Consider the following 24,444-nt stretch of genomic DNA (forward strand, 5'->3'; position numbering starts at 1 on the left):
AAACTAGACAAGGGAGAGAGACAAAAGCAGAGACGGCTCAACTACATTCACCAACCTATCAATGATGTTTAAGATGTAAGTAGATTAAACGGGAGAGCCCTCAGTAACACAGCCACCCACTAGAGAACCAGTGGAAAAGGCTGTCACATGGCTTACACCCAAACGAGTGTTAACTGTGAAACATCCCCGGGCTCTACTCCGTATTTTTTACAATAAAGTGCACCCAACAGTGCTAAGTGTGAAAAAAGATATACATAAATCAAAAAAACACACTTTACCATCCACTACGATTGTCTCTGCCCCTTGTCCAGGGGGCCAGAAAACGTCCAAGTCCAGCCAAGCAAAAAACAACAGGAAGTACTTAGCTTCTCCATGAAGACAAACAGCCAGCAAAGATATTCTTCGTCCAACGGGACTCCGTTTCGGGGGTGCACACCCCCTTCTTCAGGAACAGCTGGACTGCGCTGTGACCATCCAAATCATCCGGCACAGCAAGGATTGACAAAGCAGGAAATGGCACTGAACCGAACAGAACGCCTCCAATTTAAACAGCAGACCCAAAAGGTAATTGGACAAGAAAAAAGAAAGAAAAAGCACCTGACTCCAGAGAACTTCAAAGAGACCAGAAAAACACGGCCCGGAGTCAGCTGAAAAAATGAACTGCAAAAAAATTCAATAAAAAATAAAGCAAAACTAACTTTCAAAAAACAATAAATTAAAAGGTATGTTGCCATTCAATATAGTCATTATGTCCCATAGGAGCTAACGCTTGGAGTTCAAAAATCCAATATTGCTCCCTAAGTTGTAACCACAGTACTTTATCTCCCTGATGACTCTCATAAACCTGTTCAATAATAGACCAACGTAAATCCTGAAAGGTATGTCCCAACTGGATACAATGAGGCACCAGCGGGGAATTCATTGACCGGGTATTGATATGTGAGCAGTGCTCAATCAAGCGTGTTTTGATTTTCCTTTGAGTACAGCCCACGTATACCATACGACAAGAGCATGTAATAACATATATCACCCATATAGAACTACATGTGGTGACAGATTTGAGAGCATATGTCTTAAGAGTCTTAGGGTGTTGCCATGTATTACCCTCAATAGTAACCTTGCACAAATCACAGGTATCACTGCATCTTGAATGCTGTCCCTCCTGGATCTTATGGTTATGTTCAGCAATATATCTGGAATGAACCACATAGTCTGCAACATTTTTGGCACGAGAATATGCTATGCAGGGAGGTTCATGAAAGATGGAATGAAGCTGAAGAATATGCCAGTGCTTATTGATGCTTTGAGCAACAGTGGCCGCTTGATCAGAAAACGACAACACACAGACTGTTTTAACCTCTTTTTGAGGGGAAGTGGAGGACAGCAACAAGGCCCGGTTGGCATAAAGGGCTCTGTGATAGGCATTCTGCAGGACACGATGCGGGTATCCTCGCTCTCTAAATCTGTGGTATAATTTCCGGGCTTGAATACGGAACTCATCAGTATCTGTACATAACCTCCGAATACGGAGGAACAGGCTTATAGGAAGAGATTGTTTAAGCTTAGTGGGGTGACAACTGGTGTTTTTTGCTTGGCTGGACTTGGACGTTTTCTGGCCCCCCTGGACAAGGGGCAGAGACAATCGTAGTGGATGGTAAAGTGTGTTTTTTTGATTTATGTATATCTTTTTTCACACTTAGCACTGTTGGGTGCACTTTATTGTAAAAAATACGGAGTAGAGCCCGGGGATGTTTCACAGTTAACACTCGTTTGGGTGTAAGCCATGTGACAGCCTTTTCCACTGGTTCTCTAGTGGGTGGCTGTGTTACTGAGGGCTCTCCCGTTTAATCTACTTACATCTTAAACATCATTGATAGGTTGGTGAATGTAGTTGAGCCGTCTCTGCTTTTGTCTCTCTCCCTTGTCTAGTTTCTATTCTTGGGGTTTGGGAGGTTTTTTGTTGTTGGACTATTAGTGGTCAGCAGCTAAAACTTAGTTGGCTATGTCACACAATAGCCACCGATTCCTGTACAAACAGCATATGATTCCTTACGAATGGGTTAAGCCACCCCAACTCGCGAGTTGCTTGCAGACGACATCAGTCATTTTCTTCTCTCTACCCCCTTATCTCTGCCCATTCTCCTCAGTTTTAATTCTGCAGGCGAGTTGAGAAGATGTCTTTTCATTTGCTCTGCCCTAGATTTTTTTTTTTTTTTTTTTTGGGGGGGGGGGGTTTATTCCAATCTTCTTTCAAGGCTTCCCCTGTGTTAAGAATTCCCAGTAGTCCTGAGACAGCTGTATCTGGGAGAAGGGTCAGACGATATGATCTGTAGCAAGGAAAGCCACACTTTTAAAAGTGCATCTGCTTGGCCGGTCTGCATTACTTCCTGGGAGCTCGGATTCCTTACATAGAAACATAGAAACTGACGGCAGAAAAGGGCCACGGCCCATCTAGTCTGCCCATACCAATGTCCTACCCCCTAACTCCCTCCGTGAAGAGATCCCACATGCCAATCCCATTTTTTCTTAAAATCTGACACGCTGCTGGCCTCAATTACCTCTAGTGGAAGACTATTCCAGCGATCAAACACTATTTCGGTGAACAAATATTTTCTGGTGTCACCATGAAATTTCCCACCCCTGAGTTTCAACGGATGCCCTCTTGTTGCCATGGGACCTTTAAGAAAAAAGATATCTTCCTCCACCTCGATACGGCCCGTGACATATTTGAACGTCTCGATCATGTCCCCCCTCTCTCTGCGTTCCTCGAGTGAATATAGCTGCAACTTATCCAGCCGTTCCCCATACGGGAGATCCTTGAGTCCTGAGACCATCCGGGTGGCCATTCTCTGAACCGGCTCAACTCTCTGCACATCTTTGTGGTAATGTGGCCTCCAGAATTGTACACAGTATTCCAGATGGGGTCTCACCATGGATCTGTACAAAGGCATTATGACCTCGGGTTTACAGCTGACGAAGCTCCTACAGATACAACCCATGATTTGTCTAGCTTTGGATGAAGCTTTCTCCACTTGATTGGCAGACTTTCATGTCTTCACTAATGATCACCCCCAAGTCTCGTTCTGCTACAGTCCTTCTGCAGTCAATGCGAGTATGGGAAAATAACCCTGTGGTCTAGATTGTCTCACCTATCTACTGGAAAAGAGCTAACCAGAGTAAGTGCATAAATATATTTATCCCAGGACAAGCAGGCAGCATATTCTTGACTGATGGGTGACGGCACCGACGGAGCCCCGGTACGGACAATTTTAGAGTGATTGCACTCTAAGAACTGGAATAGTTGGGTCGAGCAGGGCCGCACGGCGCGCAAGCGCGAGTGCCTTCCCGCCCGACGGAGGCGCGCGGTCCCCAGTTTCTTAGTTTACCGCAGAGCTAAGAAGACGCACTTTTCAACGGCTGTTGAAAACTTTTTTCTCTTTCGCCTTCCCGCTCGCGTAAACTCGTTGGGAAATATTGTTTCCCTCATTTTATTTTATTTTCTTTGTAAAAAAAACAAAACTTAATTCGTTTTTTCTTTCATTTTTTCGGTTTCCGCCCCAGCCGGGGCCTGTTGCCACCATCGAGGCTTCGGCCTTCGATTTGGCTGAAGCCGTTTTTACATTCATGCCCCCTCAACCCGGGTTTAAGAAGTGCCAGCGGTCGCGCTCGACCAATTTCACTCACAGACCCGCACAACTGGTGTCTACAGTGTCTTGGTCCTGACCATCGAGAATCATACCTGCACCCGCTGTGCTACTCTTAAAAAGAGAACTTTAAAAATCGACAAATCCAACAGCGATTATTGTTTGGTACCGAGATGTCGGATTCGGCGGCACCCGGTCCCCACTTCGACCCCCGACGCAGTCGGCACCCTGCCTCGTCGACACCGCGCCGGCGTCGCACCCCTTCAGGTAAGCCGGCTAAGAAGCCTTCCCCGCTGGAACGCCCCTCCGGTCTCAGTGGCAGCGAGGCCCAATCCTGCTGACCTCGAGGCGCCTGCGGAAGCGCTCCGCTCCGATTGAGGTAAGCCCCTCGAAATCGGGGTTCTCTTCGGAGTGTAGAGCGGCACCCAAGGTACCGCAGAAGAAAAAAGCGGCCGGTTACCGGGTGCTTCACTGGACGAGCGCATTGCCGCCGTTCTGCAAGTACAGCTTATAGAACTAACTACAGCAGCTGTGTACCCTGCTCTTCTGACAAACCGAGCCTTCCAGTCCCGGGTCCGGTCTGAGCCTCCGGTACAGACAGTGGAACCAGCCATCCTTTGTCGGCATCCACCTTGTCGGTACCAATGCATACTACTTCCTCGGTTTCTATGCCGGTCTTAGCGCCGGAAACCCGAGATCCTTACAACCAGGCTGTTCAAACATCGGACGCCGACACAGCCTATAACATCTCCCGGTACCGTTTTCACAGAGGTCTGGGAAGTTGATGCATAAAACTCGACACCTAGAACCCTCCACCACCGGAATCCCGGGACCCGCAGTTTTCAAGTAAGGGACCCTGATCTGTGGGGCGATTCGGAGGACCCTCTTCTCTCAGAGGGAGAGTGTTCATCAGGAGAAGAGGATCCTTCTGTTTTAGATCCATCCTCTAAACCTGATGCAACTTCTTTTACCTCTTTTCTCAAAGAGATGTGTGAATCTCTCTCTATTCCCTTGGAGGCTGAATCCAAAAAATCCAAGGCATTCTCGATGCTCTGGATTTTGACCATGCCTCCAAGGGAATTTCTCAAACTACCTCTCCATGACATATTAAGAGAGACATTTTACAAAAATCTAGAGACACCCTTGACCATCCCAGGAGCTCCCCGCAAACTGGACTCCTTGTATAAGGTCATACCTATTCCAGGCTTTGACAAGCCGCAACTCCCCCATGAGTCTTTACTGGTGGAATCTACTTTAAAGAAATCCATGGGGGCTAGTGTATACGCTTCTGTCCCTCCTGGCAGAGAAGGTAAGGCCATGGATAAGTTTGACAAGAGGTTGTATCAAAATGCGATGCTAGCAAATAGATCAGGGAACTATGCTTTCCATTTTTCTTTTTACCTTAAGCATCTCATTCAGAATTTGTCATCTTTTGAGAAATATCTCCCTGACCGTAAAAAATCCGCCTTTTGCCAAACTTCTTCATCGCTCTCTACAACTGCGCAAGTTCATGGTCAGATCATCTATGACACCTTTGAGCTGATCTCTAGGGCCACGGCTATGTCGGTAGCTATGCGGCGACTGGCCTGGCTCAGAGTTTCAGAACTCGATGTCAATCATCAAGATCGACTGGCCAATGCACCTTGTTTGAGGGATGAGCTGTTTGGAGAATCCATGGACTCCACTACTCAGAAACTCTCAGCTCATGAGACTCGATGGGACACTCTCCTTAAAACAAAGAAGAAGACCCCACCTACTAGGCCTTTTCGCCAACAATCGGCCTATCAACGTAGATTTGTGGCTCGTCCTTTACCTCAGACACAGCAACAACCCAGGCGTCAGAGGCAACAACAGAGGCAAGCTGCTCGACCAGCACCAGCAGCAACAGCAGGTGAAACCTCCCCCCTTCACAGAAATCAACTCAACCCTTTTGACTTGGTTCTCCAGGACATAGCCAGTCTCCCTCCTTCTGCCCATCTTCAGCAGCCCATAGGAGGGACGCCTTAATCATTTCATAAGCCGTTGGGAAATCATCACCTCGGATCAGTGGGTCCTCAACATCATCCGCCACGGCCTACTCTCTCAATTTCCAGACTCTTCCTGCCCAAAGTCTGCCAAGAGAGTCTGCTTTGAACACTCCTCAGTCTTCCCTCCTTCTGCAAGAGGTTCAATCCCTCCTTCTTCTGAACGCCATAGAGGAAGTTCCTCTAGATCAAAAGGGGCAGGGATTTTACTCCCGTTACTTTCTAGTCCCCAAAAAAACAGGAGATCTCAGACCCATTTTAGATCTTCGCGATCTCAACAAATGCTTGGTAAAAGAGAAATTCAAGATGCTTTCTCTGGCTACTCTTTATCCTCTTCTCAATCAAGGCGACTGGCTATGTTCCCTAGATCTCAAAGAAGCATACACTCACATACCGGTCAATCTGGCCTCCAGACAGTACCTCCGCTTCATGATCAACTGTTGTCATTACCAATACAAGGTGCTACCCTTCGGTCTTGCCTCCTCTCCAAGAGTGTTCACCAAATGTCTGATTGTGGTGGCCGCCTTTCTACGTTCCCACCTCCTTCAGGTGTTTCCTTACCTGGACGATTGGTTGATAAAGGACAATTCTTCTCAGATAGTACTCCAGGCCACCAACCAGACCATTATGTTTCTACAACTTCTGGGGTTCGAGATCAATCTACCCAAATCTCATATTATCCCCACTCAGAGACTTCAATTCATTGGAGCGGTGCTGGACACAATCCTCATGAGAGCATTTCTGCCGTCCAACCGTCTTCACACTCTCCAATCTCTGTGTCAGCAGGTGCTTCATCAACGCTCCATCTCTGCCAAGCAAATGATGATACTCTTGGGTCACATGGCCTCCACAGTTCATGTCACACCCTTCGCACGTCTCCACCTACGCACTCCTCAATGGACCCTAGCGACCCAGTGGTCCCAAGCGACGGATCCTTGCTCACGACACATATCTGTGACATCCTCTCTTCGTCAGTCTCTACAATGGTGGTTGATATCCTCAAATCTCTCCAGAGGTCTTTTGTTCCATCTACCTCCTCATCAACTTGTCATCACCACCGACGCCTCCCCTTATGCCTGGGGAGCTCATTTGAATGAATTCCAAACTCAAGGACTTTGGACAGCCCAGGAAATGAAACATCACCTCAACTTCCTGGAACTCAGAGCGATGTTTTATGCCCTCAAGGCCTTCCATGCATCTTCTCTTCCTCAGGTCCTTCTACTGTGCACAGACAATCAAGTTGCAATGTACTACATCAACAAGCAGGGTGGGACGGGCTCTTGCCTCTTGTGCCAGGAAGCCCAGAAGATTTGGGCTTGGGCCACAGATCACCACCTATTCCTGAAAGCTATCTACATTCAGAGAGAACAGAATTCCTTAGCGGACAAGCTCAGCAGAATTCTCCAGCCTCACGAGTGGACACTCGATCCTTTCACTCTGCAGTCCATCTTCGCTCAGTGGGGCACTCCTCAGATAGACCTCTTTGCAGCTCCTCACAATCATCAGCTGCCCCACTTCTGCTCCAGACTCTACTCTCCTCACCGTCTGCATTTCTCCTGGATTGGTCCAATCTCTTCCTGTATGCTTTCCCTCCTCTGCCTCTCATGCTCCGGACCTTGTTCAAGCTCCAGAGGGAACAGGCCACCATGATTCTGATTGTGCCACGGTGGCCCAGGCAACATTAGTTCTCCCTTCTACTTCAACTCAGTTCCAGGGAAACTATTCTACTTTCACAATTTCCTTCTCTGCTTACACAACGTCAGGAGACCCTTCTGCATCCCAACCTCCAGTCTCTGCACCTGACAGCCTGGGTATCTCTCGGGCTGACTTCGAAGGATACTCTTTTGTCTCAGCCCATTCGTTCTGTTCTGGATGCCTCCAGGAAACCTGCCACTCTACAATGTTACCATCAGAAGTGGACACGGTTTTCTTCCTGGTGTCTTCTTCATCATCATAATCCTACGTCCCTTGCTGTGGAGACCATGTTGGATTACCTTCTTTCTTTGTCTAATTCTGGTCTCAAGCCTACTTCCATCAGAGTCCTCCTCAGTGCTATTGCTGCTTTTCATGAGCCAGTCCATGGGAAACTCCTTTCAGCTCATCCCTTGGTCTCCAGATTCATGCGAGGACTTTTCAATGTGAAACCACCTCTTAAACCACCTCCTGTGATCTGGGATCTTAACGTGGTTCTTTCAGCCTTAATGAAGCCTCCGTTTGAACCTTTGGCCACGGCTTCTTTAAAATTTCTCACTTGGAAGGTTCTCTTCCTGATTGCTCTCACCTCTGCCAGGAGGGTCAGTGAGCTCCATGCACTAGTAGCAGACCCACCTTTTACCGTCTTTCATCATGACAAGGTGGTTCTGCGTACTCATCCAAAGTTTCTCCCTAAGGTTATCTCTGAATTCCATCTCAACCAATCCATTGTTCTGCCTGTCTTCTTTCCAAAACCTCACTCTCACTCTGGAGAACAGGCTTTGCATACTTTGGACTGTAAGCGGGCTTTAGCTTACTATTTAGACCGTACTAAGCCCCACAGATCATTCCCTCAACTCTTTCTGTCCTTTGATCCGAATAAATTGGGACATCCTGTTTCTAAACGTACGCTGTCCAATTGGCTCGCAGCGTGCATTTCTTTCTGTTATGCTCAGACCGGACTGACTCTGGAAGGTTCTGTCACAGCCCATAGGGTTCGAGCCATGGCAGCATCTGTGGCTTTCCTCCGTTCCACACCTATTGAGGAAATCTGCAAGGCTGCTACTTGGTCCTCAGTTCATACTTTTACATCTCACTATTGTCTGGACGCATTCTCCAGATGGGATGGTCACTTCGGCCAATCTGTTTTGCAAAATTTGTTTTCCTAATGGCTAACCTTCCCACCATCCCAGGTACGTTAGATAGATTGTGAGCCCACCGGGATAGAGAGGGAAAATGCTTGAGTACCTGATTGTAAAAACCGCTTAGATAACCTTGATAGGCAGTATATAAAATCCTAATAAACTTGAAACTTGAAACTTTTAGTTAGCTTGGAGGTCACCCATCAGTCAAGAATATGCTGCCAGCTTGTCCTGGGATAAAGCACAGTTACTTACCATAACAGGTGTTATCCAGGGACAGCAGGCAGATATTCTTGCGTCCCACCCACCTCCCCGGGTTGGCTTCTTAGCTGGCTTATCCTAACTGGGGACCACGCGCCTCCGTCGGGCAGGAAGGCACTCGCGCGTGCGCGGTGTGGCCTGCTAGAACTTTCCAAGTTCTTAGAGTGCAATCACTCTAAAATTGTCCGTACCGGGGCTTCGTCGGTGCCGTCACCCATCAGTCAAGAATATCTGCCTGCTGTCCCTGGATAACACCTGTTACTGTAAGTAACTGTGCTATATCCTATATAATAAAACCCTAGCCGCGCATGCGCACTCCTACCTGCATGTTCCATTTTCCCTGATCCATAAGGTGTATGTCTGTGGCGGCAGGAGTGCGCATGCGTGAGTCACCAGCCTTCCAGCACCTAACTACACTCACGGCAGGACTGGCCGCCAGCGCTGAACTCCCTGCTCTCTCGCGGCAAAAAAACAGTAAGTTTTTTGCGATCTCCCATCCCTTCCTGACGTCTGACCGGCCCCACCTTCCCTTCCCGCGGTCCAGACTCCAAACCTGTCTGCAGCACTCTACACACGCTGCTTCAGGGCCTTCTACTGCCCTGATTTGCTCTGCCACGTCTCTGATGATGTCATCAGGGATGTGCCAGAGTAAATCAGGACAGTAGAATGTAATGTAATGTAATTTATTTCTTATATACCGCTAAACTCCGTTAGGATTCTAAGCGGTTTACAGAAAATAGACGGCCGAGTGTAGAGTGCTGCAGACGCTGCTAGAGTCGGCAGGTTTGTTGGGACCGTGGGAAGGGAAGGGGGGTGCAAGGGACTAAGGGAGCCAGCCAGATTTCTAGCACCCGTTAATGTAATGGGCTAAAATACTAGTATATATATATATATTGCTGTATGTTATCTCCTTCCTGGAGTATTTGTTAATATTTATATGATACTGCAATAATTAATACTATTAGAAATATATTAGTATTTTCATTTCTCATATAAACTAAAGTTTAGTATAAATTACTGTTACCAAAAATCCCAAACCTTTACTTGGCTTTATCTTTTGTTCTTCTGAAGACTGTTCCTTAAGAAGTGGCAGGCAGGCAGGGCCCCTCACCTTTATTCCTTCGGCGGTCCAGCGTTGTAGGGCAAGAGCTTTCAGCCTCCTGTCCTTTCCTCCGGCTGACTCTTGAGCGGCAGAGTCAGAGTGGTACAGAAGGCAGGCACGAGCTTTTCACTTCTTGCCTTGCCCCGTGCCACTCCGTGAAGGGCTGCCGTCAGTTCTCAAGAGCATGTTAGTCTAAGGACGCATTAGCGGTTAGCACGCACGTAGATTTAGCACGCACTAAAACGTATAGCGCACCTTAGTAAAACAGGGGGTTAGCGTTTTATTTTCTCAATCACAAATTCACTTTCAACCCAAAATATTCTCTCTCACACTCAGCACATGCAGATGGTTGTTTCTTCTTCTCTGGTAGTCCTTTGCTCTCAATGGCCACAAAATAACAGACACCTTATTTACTAGGGCAGCCAATCAGGAGAGTCCTTACATAATAAGTACAGGACTTTTATTTACATATTTTTCGCTCTAAAAGACACACTTTTTCCCCTGTCATTAGGCCTGCCATAAGGCCTGCCTGCCGGCCACTCTGCCTGCCTACCTGTCACTAGGCCACTTTGCCTGTCTGCCACTAGGCCTGCTTGCCTGCCCTGTTTCCTGTCCCGGTCTGCCACTAGACCACGAGAGGGGGGTCAGGGTACAGAGCCTGATAGGGAGGGGGGACAAGGTACAGAGCCTGGCAAGGAGTGTGGGGTTGGGTGCAGAGCCTGGCAGGGAGAATTTGGTTCCGAATGGGTTTTTTTTCTTGTTTTCTTCCTCTAAATCTAGGATGCATCTTAAGGTCAGGTGTGTCTTATGGAGCGAAAAATATGGTACATATGTTTTAGGACTTTTATTTTCATTACTGAGCAACTTCTGCAATTTTAAAGGGACAGCAACATTTTTTTTCAATGCAACAAATACATGGCACTGCTCAAACGAACCCCAGCATCTCTGCTGGTCACTTAAACTATTTTTAAACTGTGAATTTTGTGTTATTTTATATATGTTTAGGAGCTGGTCTCCTTTACTGTTCTGGGCATACACCAGTTTTGGGCTCTTTGCAGCCCCCCCTTAACCTCCCAGCACCGTCTTGGGCTTTAATATAATTAACATTAATTTATGCAAGGGGTTCACGGATGTGCAATTGCGTGAATAGCTGTTTCACTTTGAGGCATCTGCCTCTCTCTCCTGGGCTTGAGCCCCTTTCCTCCTCTAAACCACTTATTCATTAATGGTAGAGTGTTTATTTAAGCTCCGGGAAGTTCGGGCCACCTCTCTGCTGACACGCATGACATTACCGCACAGTGATGTCACTGCGCGCATTGCGTGGCAATATCTTCAGCCCAGGCCTCAGTAGAGGCCTGGGCTTTTTCCTAATGAGCACAACTGTCTCCTCTGGCCCTGCCTCTCAGCTCCAGTGACTAGGAATGGCCATGATGCTCCATATCCAGCACGATCGCTGAATCCACTCCCGGACCCGTGATTCAGGTCCTGACACCTTCCAACACGGGCAGCCTCCTGGAGGCCCCTACCAGGTAAATTATTATTATTATTATTTTTTTTTGTAACACTTCTGGTTACACTAAACAGGATTTGTATAAGAGTCCTCCAAGAAACAGTGGATGCCATGAAGGCACATCACTCTTTTCCTTCACCAGTGCTGAAGTAATATTTTAGCACAAAAACCCTTATGCCAGGAGAAGGAAACCTCACGTCCTCCAAGGCCACTGACCAGATTTACAGACTATTCCTAATAAATATTCATTAGGGATATATTAAAAACCTTTTTTTTTTTTTATAAATCTTTATTCATTTTTGATTCTTACATCAAGTGAATTATAAATAATAAAACAATTTTCACAAATCACTTGTATTTACAATCAAATATTCTTATAAGATAAAATAAATACCCCCCTTTTTATCAATATTCCCATTTCCATATAATACTTATTCCCCATACCCAACCCAAATATAAACTACCCATGTGCTAAGATATATTAAAAACCTGATGTGTGTGCAACTCTTAAGAAACAACAGTGCTACCATACGAATACACTATTGAGATGGGGCCACTTATATGAGGCAAAATACAGGAAGGCTTTCAGAATAGAAGCTCCTAAATCAAGGTTTTTTTCCTTCTGTGTGGACATTAAAGATCCCATCACATGTTTTACTAGAGCAAGGGTGATGACCCTGGTGTCATGACTAAACTCCAGTATGGATTGTACAATCTGGCCTGATGAAATTTTCCTTGTAGATGACCCTGGTTGTGTATGCAGTATGTTTTATTATTAATTATGGACTGTTTTTGAAAAATAATTGCATATTCAGTAATAACAATTTTTATAAAAAAAAATAATAATAATAATTTTGAAATCATATCAAACTCAACAGACTTGGGGCATTTCTGGAAATCTCAAATTGGGAATATGTGTTGTTCATTTAAATAATCTTTTACTTCTCTGGAATCTGTTGCCTCTCACTAATCTTGTTAAAGTAAATGTAAGAGAAAAGTTAAGCCTTGATAATTTTGCAGAAAATGTATTGTTCAGTGCCCACTTTCTTTTCAAAAGTCGCAAAATGTTACTCACATCAAAAATAGACTATTGTAACTCTTTGTACAAGGGAATAACCTTAAAATAAATACATAGATTACAAATCCTACAAAACAATGCAATAAAAATAATTACCAAAAGAAAAAAAAATGATCATGTGACTCCCCTATTAAAAGAAGCACATTGGTTACCCGTAAACTATAGAATTACTTACAAAATACCTTTACTTACACACAAAACGTTAATGAATAAAGCCCCTGCATTTTTAGAAAGGGAAGAAAAATCACTTAGTAAATTTAAAGGTCTCCTGAAAAGTTGGCTTTTTAAGGATGCTTTTTAGTATGCTACTTGAATTCTTTATAACTCACACATTCTATAGCGGACTAAAACTCCTTTAAAGGAAAATTAAGTGGGTAACTCTTTACCAACCTATAGTTTTAACCCCTTGTTCATTTTTGGTTTTGAATTGTATTTAAACCCACCCTCCTCTTGTGTCCTATAATGTCTTAATTTTTAACAGTTTTTTCTTTTCTTACCCTGATTTTATCACTATTTGTAAATCGCATTAGATTATGATATTGCGATCAAATCAAATTTTTAAATAAACTTGAAACCATGCAGGTCCTTATCCCTAGACAGGCAGGCAGCATATACTCACGTGGGTGACGTCATCCACAGAGCCCCGGTATGGACAGTGGTAAAGTATACTGCCACTTTAAGCTTTAGCAAAGCTTCAAGACTGCCTGCACTGCGCATGTGCGAGTGCCTTACTGCCCAACACAATCTTGTGAAGTCATCAGTTTTTTGTTTTCCACGGAATGAAGAAGACATATCTAAACTTTGTTCCCTTGAGTTGCCTTCTCGCTTCTCTTTTTTCAATTATTTGCATACTTGTTAATTGTTATTCTCTACGCTTATTAAAAAAAAAAAAGTTAATAAGTTTCGATGTCAAGGGATCTTCAGACAACTTTAAAACCTTTGCCCCTGCCGTCAGCATCGACAGGTTTTTAGCTTCCTTTCTACTCCACCATTGTCTTGTCCTGTCTGGCTGGCCCTTCCGGGCTATATACACAAATAAAAAAGAAAAGAAAAAGAAGGGAAAAACAATAACAACAAACTACCAGAATGTTTTCTTCCTCACTTTTAGCTATATTAGGCCTGGAGTCAGATTTCCAGGAACTTGGACTTTTTCTGTAGTGCTAGTCCCTTCCGTACCAGTGGACATCAACATCGAATAGCATTGAGTCTATTCATTGCATGCCTCTTGTCAACACCATCATTCTTCGATGCAGGCTGTCATTTCTGAAGCACATCATTTATTGAGGCAACCATGCTCACTCCATAGCTACAATTCACACCTCACTTATTTTTTAATAGGACCCCTGAGGAAGGAGTGTTTCTTCAAAACACGGACTTTATTGGGTCCCAGTCCCTATGCACACGAGAGCCATCCTTTGGAAAATATTTTACTGATTTTTAATAAAGTTCCTGCATCTTGTGCATTTCTCTCTGCAGTTTCTTATTGTTTTTGGCTAAAAAGATGAAACATAAATGTAAAAAAAAAAAAAGATAAGAATTCCCACTGCAGAGCTGTGTTCAATGTTCTAAATATATATGACTGAAGTTAGTGGCAGCAATAACTTGAATTAAATTTTGGTAAGGTATTTAGTGGTTACTCAAATGTGGTGGTGGTGGTGGTGGTGGTGTAGGGGGTGTTAATGATAGCTGATAATACATCTATTTATTTATGTCTATTTTTTTCATTTTAAGATCACTTATGGGAGTTTAGAAATATTTATTCTCAACGGAATTCCCTCTCAGGAGAGATCGAGTTGCACACTACGCCATGGTCATCCTGTGAGTGTATCTTTGATGATGAGAAGCGAGCCATTGACTTTAAAGCTCAATATCAAAAGAATAAGGTTTCTCCCATTGAAGAAATAATGGAAATTGCAGCTCTATTAGAGAAGAAAATTTCAGGTGAGTGTCTTCAGCATATATTTGTGTTAGCCAGTCCACATGTAACCAGTGGTTCGCTGAGTCTTATATATAATTTTTACAAGCATACCTGGAGAGTTAATTTCTTACATACAGATGTCTTGGTAAGGATATCATATACCCACAAAAAGGAGGTGAAAAGTTCCCCTACAAAATGTAGAAAAACATAAAAAAGTAGGGTGGACCAGTGGACATATATTATAAATGATTTACCAAGGATATATAGAAAAAAAACAGCCAGGCTTTATTAACATCAGGATAAAAAATGTTAACAAAGGCCAGTAATGATCCCAAACAAATCAGTTGTGCAATAAAGGCTTCTAAACGTTGTTTAAAAACAGGATTCGACATGGTGCCATGTTATGGTGTACTTGCCTGTATCAGTAGTAACAAATATCTAAATGATCTTAAACACAGCTATGAAGCTACAGAATGTCACTCCAAAGTGAAAATGATATTGGCTGGAAGATACTTTAGCTATGAAAGCTCCATTACCATTATAGGTAATGGCAGTCATTTTTACTTAGGACTGGTAGGTAATTCCTAAGTAGGTAATTCCTAGGGCTTGAGTGCAGGAGGAGGGAATGGAGGATCAAAATAGGGGGAGGACAGGAGGGAGGGGCAATGAGCTTCAAGCCACAACTGACAGCTATTCAGATGCCGGCTAATATTCAGTACATAGCTAACCGAGAAAAGTTAAAACTGCTGTTTGTGCCAGCACCTACATAACTCCTAGCTCTTCCCCAACTCCATCTCTAACTCTAACTCTTCTGCCCATTTTCAACATTGTCGGTTTGTGCCAGTTAAGTCCCACTGAGCAAGATGTACATGGGCAAGAGCCTCATCTGCCCACTTAAATAGCTTTTGAATATCAAACCCATCATCATTGGCGGACCTAGGGTATGTGACAGCCTGAGCCAATCATTTTTTAACATCCCCCCCCGATCATTTTTTTAACATAAACCCCATATAAAAAAAATATTTTTAATAATTTTATTTGTTTATTTTTATAATCTTGTCCTCCCCAGAGAGCTCTGAACGGGTTACAGTTTAACATTCACAGTGTTACAATATAACATTTCATAAGGTTGCAGCCTCTCCAATTCCACACCAGCACTGTAGTGTAAACAAACAAATAAAGATTTTTTTCTCTCTCTCTTTTAGGTCCTAGCTTACGCTTGCTGTCTAGCACTAGCTCTGGCAGGATACACATTTCAAATTTGACATATTGTAATCACAAAACAGAAAATACAATTATTTTTTCTACCTTTTGTTGTCTGGTCATTTTATTATTCAAATCATGTTGGGCCCAAGTTCTGGTTTCTGTTTGTCTTCTGAGAAAATTAAAGAGTTATGGGATAGATGGCAAAGTTCATTTGTGGATTAAGAATTGGTTAGCGGATAGAAAACAAAGGGTAGAGTTAAATGGTCATTTTTCCCAATGAAAGAGAGTAAACAGTGGAGTCTGTACTGGGACCGGTGCTATTTAACTTATTTATAAATGATCTGGAAATTGGAACGACGAGTGAGGTGATTAAATTTGCAGATGACACTAAACTTTTCAAAGTTGTTAAAATGCATGCAGATTGTTTATTATTATTATAATTTCTTTATTCATTTTTTCATATTACAAGTGTATCAGAAAAAATTATATGATCTTATAAATACACACTTGATTTACCTTCATGACCACTTTAAGTACAACATATCATATTTATATACATATTTTATAATGTTCTAAATAATATGTAATTCATTTAATATGTATGACCAATATAAATAAAATAACCCCCCCCTCCCAATCCCTCACTACCTATTTCAGAAAATCTAACCTAATCCTTTAAAATTTATTAATTAATTCATACATATTGTGAGATAAATAAAATAATACCCACCCACATCCCCATTTAACAAATATCTTATTATGGGAAAATGTTATTAATCATTACAAAAATCTGCTAATGGCCTCCATATCTTCTGAAATTTACCAAAGTAACCTTTCTGTGTTGCTATTGTGCGCTCCATTTTATATATATATGGTTCCCGAGCATGCAGATTGTTTAAAATTTCAGGCAGACCTTAGGAAATTGGAAGACTGGGCGTCCAAGTGGCAGATGAAATTTAATGTGGACAAATGCAAAGTGATGCACATTGGGAAGAATAACCAGTTACCAGAATGCTAGGGGTTACCAGAATGCTAGGGTCCACTTTGGGGGTTAGCGCCCAAGAAAAGGATCTAGGTGTCATCCTAGACAATACGATGAAACCTTCCGCCCAATGTGCGGCGGCGGACAAAAAAGCAAACAGGATGCTAGGAATTATTAAAACAGGGATGGTTAATATCCAATCATTGCATACTACTCGCAAAATCTTATTATCTTTGCAAAGGTGTGCTAATTCTTGAAAAATATAATGTTATTTCAAGTGGCACTTATCTCATAAAAGTTTCTTGGGTCCCTACACGGACCATGTTTCGTGGGCTGCTTCAGATTTTGCAAGTAGTTTGCAATGATTGGATGCTGAGACCTAGTACGTGGGGGTGTTCCCCCATCTGGTTTTCGGGTCTCTGAGCATACAATTTTTCAACTACATCTTTTGAAAAAGTTCTTGTGTATGATATTACTGGGTTTTGTTTTGTTGTGCCTTCCCTTTCACTGCCATATCCAACATTTCTGTTTCTTTCTCAATGTCTACCTTCTCTCTCTCTCCCCCTGCCTTGTGCCCTGGGTCAAACCTCTTTATTCCCCTCCATATAGCATCTCTCCCTTCCTCCCTTTCATTATCATATGCAACATTTCTTTCTCGCTCCTCATGCATCAGCTTTCCCTGCCCTCCACCCTATGTCCAACATTTCTCCTCTCTTCTCCATGCATGTCTCCCTCCATGCCACCATATGCAGGATTTCTCCCTCTCATTCCTTTCTACCTATTTATTGCATCTCTCCCTTCTTCTCCTCCACCCCATGTCCAACAATTCTTCCTCTCTCTCCCCTGTGCATAAGAACATAAGCATTGCCTCCGCTGGGTCAGACCCGAGGTCCATCGCGCCCAGCAGCCCGCTCACGCGGCGATCCAACAGGTCCAGGACCTGCACAGTACTCTTCTATCTATACCCTTCTATCCCCTTTTCTAGTAGGAAAATGTCCAATCCTTTCTTGAACCCCAATACCGTACTCTGCCCTATTACGTCCTCTGGAAGCGCATTCCAGGTGTCTACCACACGTTGAGTAAAGAAGAACTTCCTAGCATTTGTTTTGAATCTGTCTCCTTTTAACTTCTCTGAATGCAGGTTTCCATCTCTCCTATCACCCTGCGTAACAGTTTTCCATCTCTCCCTCCCATCCCCCTGTGCAGCATCTCCAGGCCCAATCAAACCCCACAAAGAGATTTTCTGCAGCCTGCTCCACCAGGACTTCTCTCTGCTGCGTCGTCAGTGACATCATCTGTGATGCGGCAGAAGGAAGGCCTCAGCGGGCCATAAGAAGCCTATTCAGAGCATTCTCTCATTGTTGGTAGTCTTAACTCACTGCTCTTCTGGCATTGGGCCTTCCTTCTGCTTCCGCGAAGGCAGGACCTGGCAGAGAGGAAGGCCTGAAGCCGGTAGAGCAGTGAAGTTCCCGGAACATGATTATGAACCCGGGAGCACTCCCTTATGGTGTGCATTAGGGGTGGACCGCCCCCAACCCCCTTGGTATGCCACTGCCCCCCATTTTCTAGAACTCTGCATTACAGTAATAGATCAAATGCAAAAAGATCTCAGTATAGATAAATCAAATTTTTCTGTCTTTCTAGGAAAGATCCAAGTACAAGCTCACCTAGCTGAACTGCATTTTACCATGCCTGCGCCCCAGAACAAACAACTTGTTCTTGATGCTAACACACCGCTGGAACTCATTCTAACCTCTCTCCATGCCATCACTTATTCAGGCTGTGGAGTATGTGGGTCTGAACTAATGACAGATGAGAACAAGATATATCTACAGTGCTATAGCTGCTTACCAGTAAACCAAGTTAAAACCTTCTACAGGTAAATATGGTCCAAAACTTTGTCAAGGAATGTCTTCCAATTTTGTATTTATCTGGCAAAAGCTTTCATGGATCAAAACTTGTATAAATATATATTTTGATGGTACCCCCATGATGGTGCATGATACAGTATGGAAATCTGTGTATTTTTGTGCAAAATAATTTTGTTATACTGGTTTGTGAGAGAAATTTTCAATTCCATGTAGTTTTGGAGGTGGCGATTTACCTGAGTAAATAAGCTGTTTGATAAATGCCCTCCCTCAATTCAGCTTAAAGAATGCAAGCTCTTCCATTCTATGTGTAGGCCAAGAGGGGAAATAGACCTTGTAGATTGTGTTTTCAAATTTATACATGTTACTGTCCATTGAAATTTTATTCCCACTTCCATTGACAGGGTAAAGTTCTGTTTAAACAAAGACCCACACACAGGTGTTAATTGAACTTCCAGATATTGAATGTGCCTTTTTGCCCACTGAAAAGGAAACTGTTGACAATGGCTTCAAATCTCTTCCTCTCCTACATTTATATTTAGGATTTCAGATATGAACATTGTTGCTTTAAAATCCGATAAGTGTCCCAAAATATTTTACCTCATTCATAAGTACTTTTTGAGGAGGTTGCTGGAATAATCCGTGTAAACTGAATATTCTTTATCATCTCTCCAGACCGGTACAGCTTCACTGATGGGTTATAGCTCATCATGACCAGCAGGTGGAGACTGAGACAAAATCTTTTGGCTGTACACTTCTCCCTCTGTATTCGCTGTGATAGGTGATTAACAGAACTGCAAATACAGAAAAATCGCAAATAACTTTTTCATGTTATTCGCAGTTTTCTATTAAAAACCATCGTGAATATGGTGAAACCACGAATAATATGGTGGGAGACCTGGCCTGTTCCTGAAGGAGAGGCAAAACACGGTGAAGAAAGTACTGGGAATCAGGGATTTCTCTATACAAGCTGCCATAATTTGGGGGGAGGAGACAGCAAGCTAAAAACCGTGAATAATCGAAATCGCGATTACTGAAACCACGAATATGGAGGGAAAAGTGTAATAGAAATAGCTATGCTTCCCTATCATACTTCAGTCTGCTCTCAAGTCTCCAGCAGGTGTGGTAAGCTATTGAAGTCTTCCCTCTTTAGTGTAGGGCTGTTGGAATTTGTGTACGTGGCCTTCTTGTCCCCTTCTGTGCCGGACTGAGCTTGGGGGGAACCTATTTGGAGGTCCGTCCGACCTCAGGGGATGTCACACTCGACGTGTTACAAGTTGAGTCCCTCCCCCCCATTCCTCCACCTCCCCATAATTTTGTAGAGGTGCCTCAGCTGTAAGCCTTGCCACTAATACCGGCAAGGCATAAAGCTTAGAGAGCCAGTGGAGTCTGTTCTGAGAAATAAAAAATCCTGAGGCAGTGCCGGTCTGAAGGGATCCTTCCTTTGTCTTTTATTGCTTTTTTTGTTGTTAACCTGCACTTATTCTATAGCTAGGTCGCATATTGCTCAGTGAGCACTTTTAAAAGGAAAAAGTGCTCATTGTCCTCCATATGCGAGGTAACTTCAGTTGGCTTGTGCTCACGGTGTGCAGGCCGCCGCAAAGTGGAATCTTCATTGGCTTTGGGTGCCAGCAAGCAGGGTTTCCCTTCGCGAGTACCTCACGCGCCAGTAGCTGACAGCGGGGAAACCCGGGCTTTCCCCGCCACTCATGTAGGGATTTCTTCAGACGTTGACAGTCACAGAAACAAGGTTTTCCAAAGACGCTGTTCTTGTGATCTCCCCGGCCCTAGAAAAATACTAGAATCCTCAAAATAAACCACACTCCACGCGAAAACCCGTAAGAACAACAGACAGACAGATAGGAGAGTCTAAAAGATCTGGAGAGTCTAAAAGAAAGAAAATTAGCAGGTAAGAACCTAAGTTCTCCTTCTTTATCACCCCTCCGGACCAGTACAGCTTCACTGATGGGGACGCACCAAAGTAGTTCCCATCATGGGTGGCACCCCCGGAGGGCCGCCACGAAAACACACTCACCGAACACAGCGTCCTGACGTGCCTAAAAGTCCACATGGTAATGTTGCACAAAGGAATGCAAAGAAGACCAACCACTGGAGGCACAAGAGAAGACTCAACCCAAGAAGCATTCCTGAGTGGAATGAGCCTTGAGAAATCCTGGAACAGGCTTCTTATGAAGAAGCGATAGTCTCCTTGATCCAGCACGCAATGGTAGCCTTGGAAGCTCCATCCCCTTTACAAGGATACGCTAAGAGTACAAAAAGATGATCTGACTTCTGGAATTCCTGGGTCTACTGAACATATGAGCGAAGGAACCAACAGACATCCAACTTGCACAACTGTCTCTGCTCAGAAGAGCCCTCTTGACTACCCAAGACAGGGAGGACCGTGGACTGATTGACATGAAAAAGCGAAACCACCTTCGGCAGAAAAGAAGGAACCGGCCGCAACACAACCCGCTCCCTAGAGAACTCCAGGAAAGGAGGCCTACAAGAAAAAGCCTGCAGCTCAGAAATGCGTCTTGCAGAAGAGATGGCCACCAAAAAGACCACTTTAAGGGCAAGGTCCTTCATCGAGCAGGAACCCAGGGGCTGAAAAGGCAGACACCCAAGCGCGGACAGGACCATATTGAGAGTCCAAGCCGGAACTGAAGGCTGCACCGGAGGCTTTGGCTTAGCTGGTGAGCTGTGCGGACCTTTACTGAGGGGGCCTTATCTATGCATCTTCCGACAATATTGTTCGTTGTTGCTCCTGTTCGGAGCATTGTTACTGTTATAATTGGCCCCTTTTTAGTTCTGCTTAGTTATTCGGCAGACTGAGGTATGATAGGGAAGCATAGCTATTTCTACTACAGCCAAAAGATTTTGTCTTGGTCTTTACCTGCTGGTCATGATGAACTATTATCCATCAATGAAGCTGTACTGGTCTGGAGAGTCTAAAAGAAAGAAAATTAGCAGGTAAAAACCTTGCCTCTGAATGATACAATTTTGTGTTCTTATCCTTTTATTTCACCCCATTCCCCCCAAAGAAAGAAAAATCTCAAATTGATTAAACACTCTGTTAGTGTTGCCCGATTTTAAATTGATTCAACGATTCACCTTTATAAAAAATCAAACTTACCAATTCAGTGAGTCATGACATACCTCTGTCCCACCTAAAATAGCAGCAGCGGTGGCGGTGACTGGCTTGGAAACGACAGTGCAGTGAACAGGCTTCTCCTGGCCTGCCCCGCTGGGGCCTTCCCTCTTCTGCGTCATTGATGATGTCACTGATGATGCGGCAGAGTTAAGCCCTGGAGGGCAGGCCCCAAGAAGCCTGCTCACTACACTGTCTCTGCCAAGCCGGTCACCGACACCACTATTGCTATTTTAGGAGGCTCAAAGGGGGGGTGGAGGGTTGGTCGAGAAGTGCTGCACCGGGGAATAGGAGGGATAGAAAGCTTTGCTGCACCGTGGGATGGGAGGGAGGGATGAATGAAAAGCTGAAGGAAGAAGGAAAGCTGCTGCACAGGGGAATAGGAGGGATGGAAAGCTGCTTCACATGGGAGTGGAGGAGAGAAGAATTGATGGAGATAGGATGGAGGAGAGGAAGAGAGAGATGCAACAGATGTAGAAAGGGGTGAGAGGGGGGATATCCTGCATATGTTGGAGGGGAGGCAGACATGTTAGGAGAAGAGAGAGGGAGAAATGTTGGACATAGGGTAGAGATCAGGGAAAGATGGTGCATGGGGAAAAAGAAATCGTGCACACAATAATGGAGGGGAGGAATAGAGAGATGCTGCATGGAGGGGAATAGAGAGGTTTGACCCAGGGCACAAGGCAGGGAGAGAGAGAGATGGTAGACAGTAGGAAAGAAACGGCAATGTTGGATATGGCAGTGGAAGGGAAAGTACAGAGAAGGAAGATGGAGGTGAGCATCGAGAAAAACGAAAATGTCAAATGGACTGGCGACCCTACCGAGCGAGTTGACAGAAGACAAACAGAAACCAGAGCCTGGGACCAACATGATTTGAATAATAAGATGGCCAGACATACAAAAGATTAGAAAAAAAATAATTTTATTTTCTATTTTTTGATTACAATATGTGAGATTTGAAATGTGTATCCTGCCAAAACTGGTGCTAGACAGTGAGTGTGAGCTTGAACCTAACACAGAGAGGAAAAGTCTTTTTTGTTTATTTTGTTTCCACTACAGCATCAGTGTAGGGCTGGAGATGGCAAAGGGAGCTGGGATGGGTGAAGAGGCTACAAAATAAACCCGCCAGGACATTTTATAAAAAGTGAATCGAATCAAAAAATCATCAAATCAAATCGAAAAGTTTTTCTCTGAATCGGGCAGCACTACTCTCTCTACTAGCAGCTTTAATGCCAACACAAAAATAAGGGGGAGAGTTATTTGCCTTTCTGTAATGGAATATATTGGTGTAAATATGTGCTATAAAGTTTTCTTTTTAAGCTCCAGAAGTCTAACAAAGAGGTCCAGATTAGCTTTAATGAACAAGACAGTCTTCCTATTTCTAAGTAACCATTTGTTCTGTAAGATTACTCAAGCTTTTCTTACCTAATGGCAGATGAAGTCAGTAGAAGCTAGCCTCTAGGAAGTTAAGTTATTACCTTTTGGACAATAGAGGACAACTGAAATTGGTTTCTTTGGTTTTATCTTCAACCGAATCTATAGCTAAAATTTGTCACTTTGTTTTGGCCAAAGCCAAAACCAGCCCAGCCTCTATTTTCTTCTTTTCCACTGCCCTTGCCCCACTAAACTGAAGGATCTCAACTTCTTCCCTCCCTTCATCCCAAAGAAAAGAAATTCCCCTCCTAGACCACCTAGGCTTATTTATCACCCTGGTGGTCTAATGGCTTATAGGGGCAGGAGTGATCCTGTCACTCCTGCACATGCCTGCCATGATTTCCATTGCAGTCTCACTAGAGGTCATGGCAGCTATTTTGGGAATGGAGCTGGCAAAACACGCCCGAGGGTAGATTTTGGGTAGGTTTTGGCACTGAATCTAAAACCTGGTTAGCCTCTGTTATTTACCATAAAAAGTATAGTTCTGTAGATATCTTAAAAGCAATATAATGTATATTTAAGTATAAAGCATTAGTGAAGGTCTTAGTGGGTTTATCAATGTTTTCATGCAATTTTTTTTTGTCTGCCATGTGATTTTTTTTTTTTTTTTTTTGCTGATAGCATGTACCTTTCTATTTTAGACCAGCACTTATGACAGCAGTAGATGGAGAAAAAGTGATCCAGATTCATGTGCCCTCAGAAATTTTACAGAAAATCTTTCTTAATATCCCTCCTGACTGGCTAAACAGGACCATAGGTATTGTATCTGAAATCATGGTTAAAATATGCAGTAGTCAGTATAAATTGTTAACTGTGATCCAATATATAAAAATGAACTGGTTGATATCCAAAAGCACTTGTAAAGATATCATTGGCGTTAACTACATAAAACTTTTGGCTTAAAAATTTGCCACTGATAAGTGATCCATTTTGTTTATCACTAGTCTACCAAAATATATCCATATAAGTTGAAGAGGAAGAGACATGGCAAGAGGTTATGCAGATATCAGTGATATTCAGCCTCTGTTTGAATAACTCTTATTATCCCAGGACAAGCAGGCAGCATATTCTCACATGTGGGTGGCATCATCCACAGAGCTCCGGCACGGAAGGTCCCAAGTGCATCGCCACTTTAAGAACTTTAGAAAGTTTGCAACCAACCGCACTATGCATGCGTGAGTGCCTCCCGCCCCACGTAGGCGGGCAGCTCCTCAGTTCAATGTTTTCCACAAAGCTGTTAGTCGCGTCATTGAACGATCGTTCATTTTTTGTGCTAGCCTTCCCACTCATATTTTTTTTATTTCTTCTTTTCTTTACTGTTTTTCTTTAAGATAAAAAAAGAGAGTGTCTATTTCTTTTTGCATCTGCCTTCAGACTTTTCAACGGCGAGGCTTTTTTTCCCTCCTCAGCCTCTCACATTTGATTTGGCTGA

At 43.7% G+C, this 24,444-nt stretch overlaps 1 protein-coding gene across 6 annotated transcripts in view; it reads left to right on the forward strand.

The window, feature by feature from the left end:
* Positions 1–24,444, forward strand: part of SHLD2 (shieldin complex subunit 2) — a 174,190-nt gene that overhangs the window by 104,104 nt on the left and 45,642 nt on the right. For all 6 annotated transcript variants that reach the window (XR_004539145.1, XM_033941115.1, XM_033941116.1 and 3 more), the window contains 3 exons: positions 14,185–14,394; positions 18,204–18,438; positions 23,654–23,769. Coding sequence is in view for 5 of the 6 variants with exons in the window: in XM_033941115.1 (XP_033797006.1) it covers positions 14,185–14,394; positions 18,204–18,438; positions 23,654–23,769 (561 nt within the window). In the remaining variant the exon portion in view is untranslated. The remainder of the gene's footprint in view (positions 1–14,184; positions 14,395–18,203; positions 18,439–23,653; positions 23,770–24,444) is intronic.

The sequence above is a fragment of the Geotrypetes seraphini genome, chromosome 4 (assembly GCF_902459505.1).
Source record: "Geotrypetes seraphini chromosome 4, aGeoSer1.1, whole genome shotgun sequence".
In the NCBI taxonomy this organism is placed as follows: Eukaryota; Metazoa; Chordata; class Amphibia; order Gymnophiona; family Dermophiidae; genus Geotrypetes; species Geotrypetes seraphini.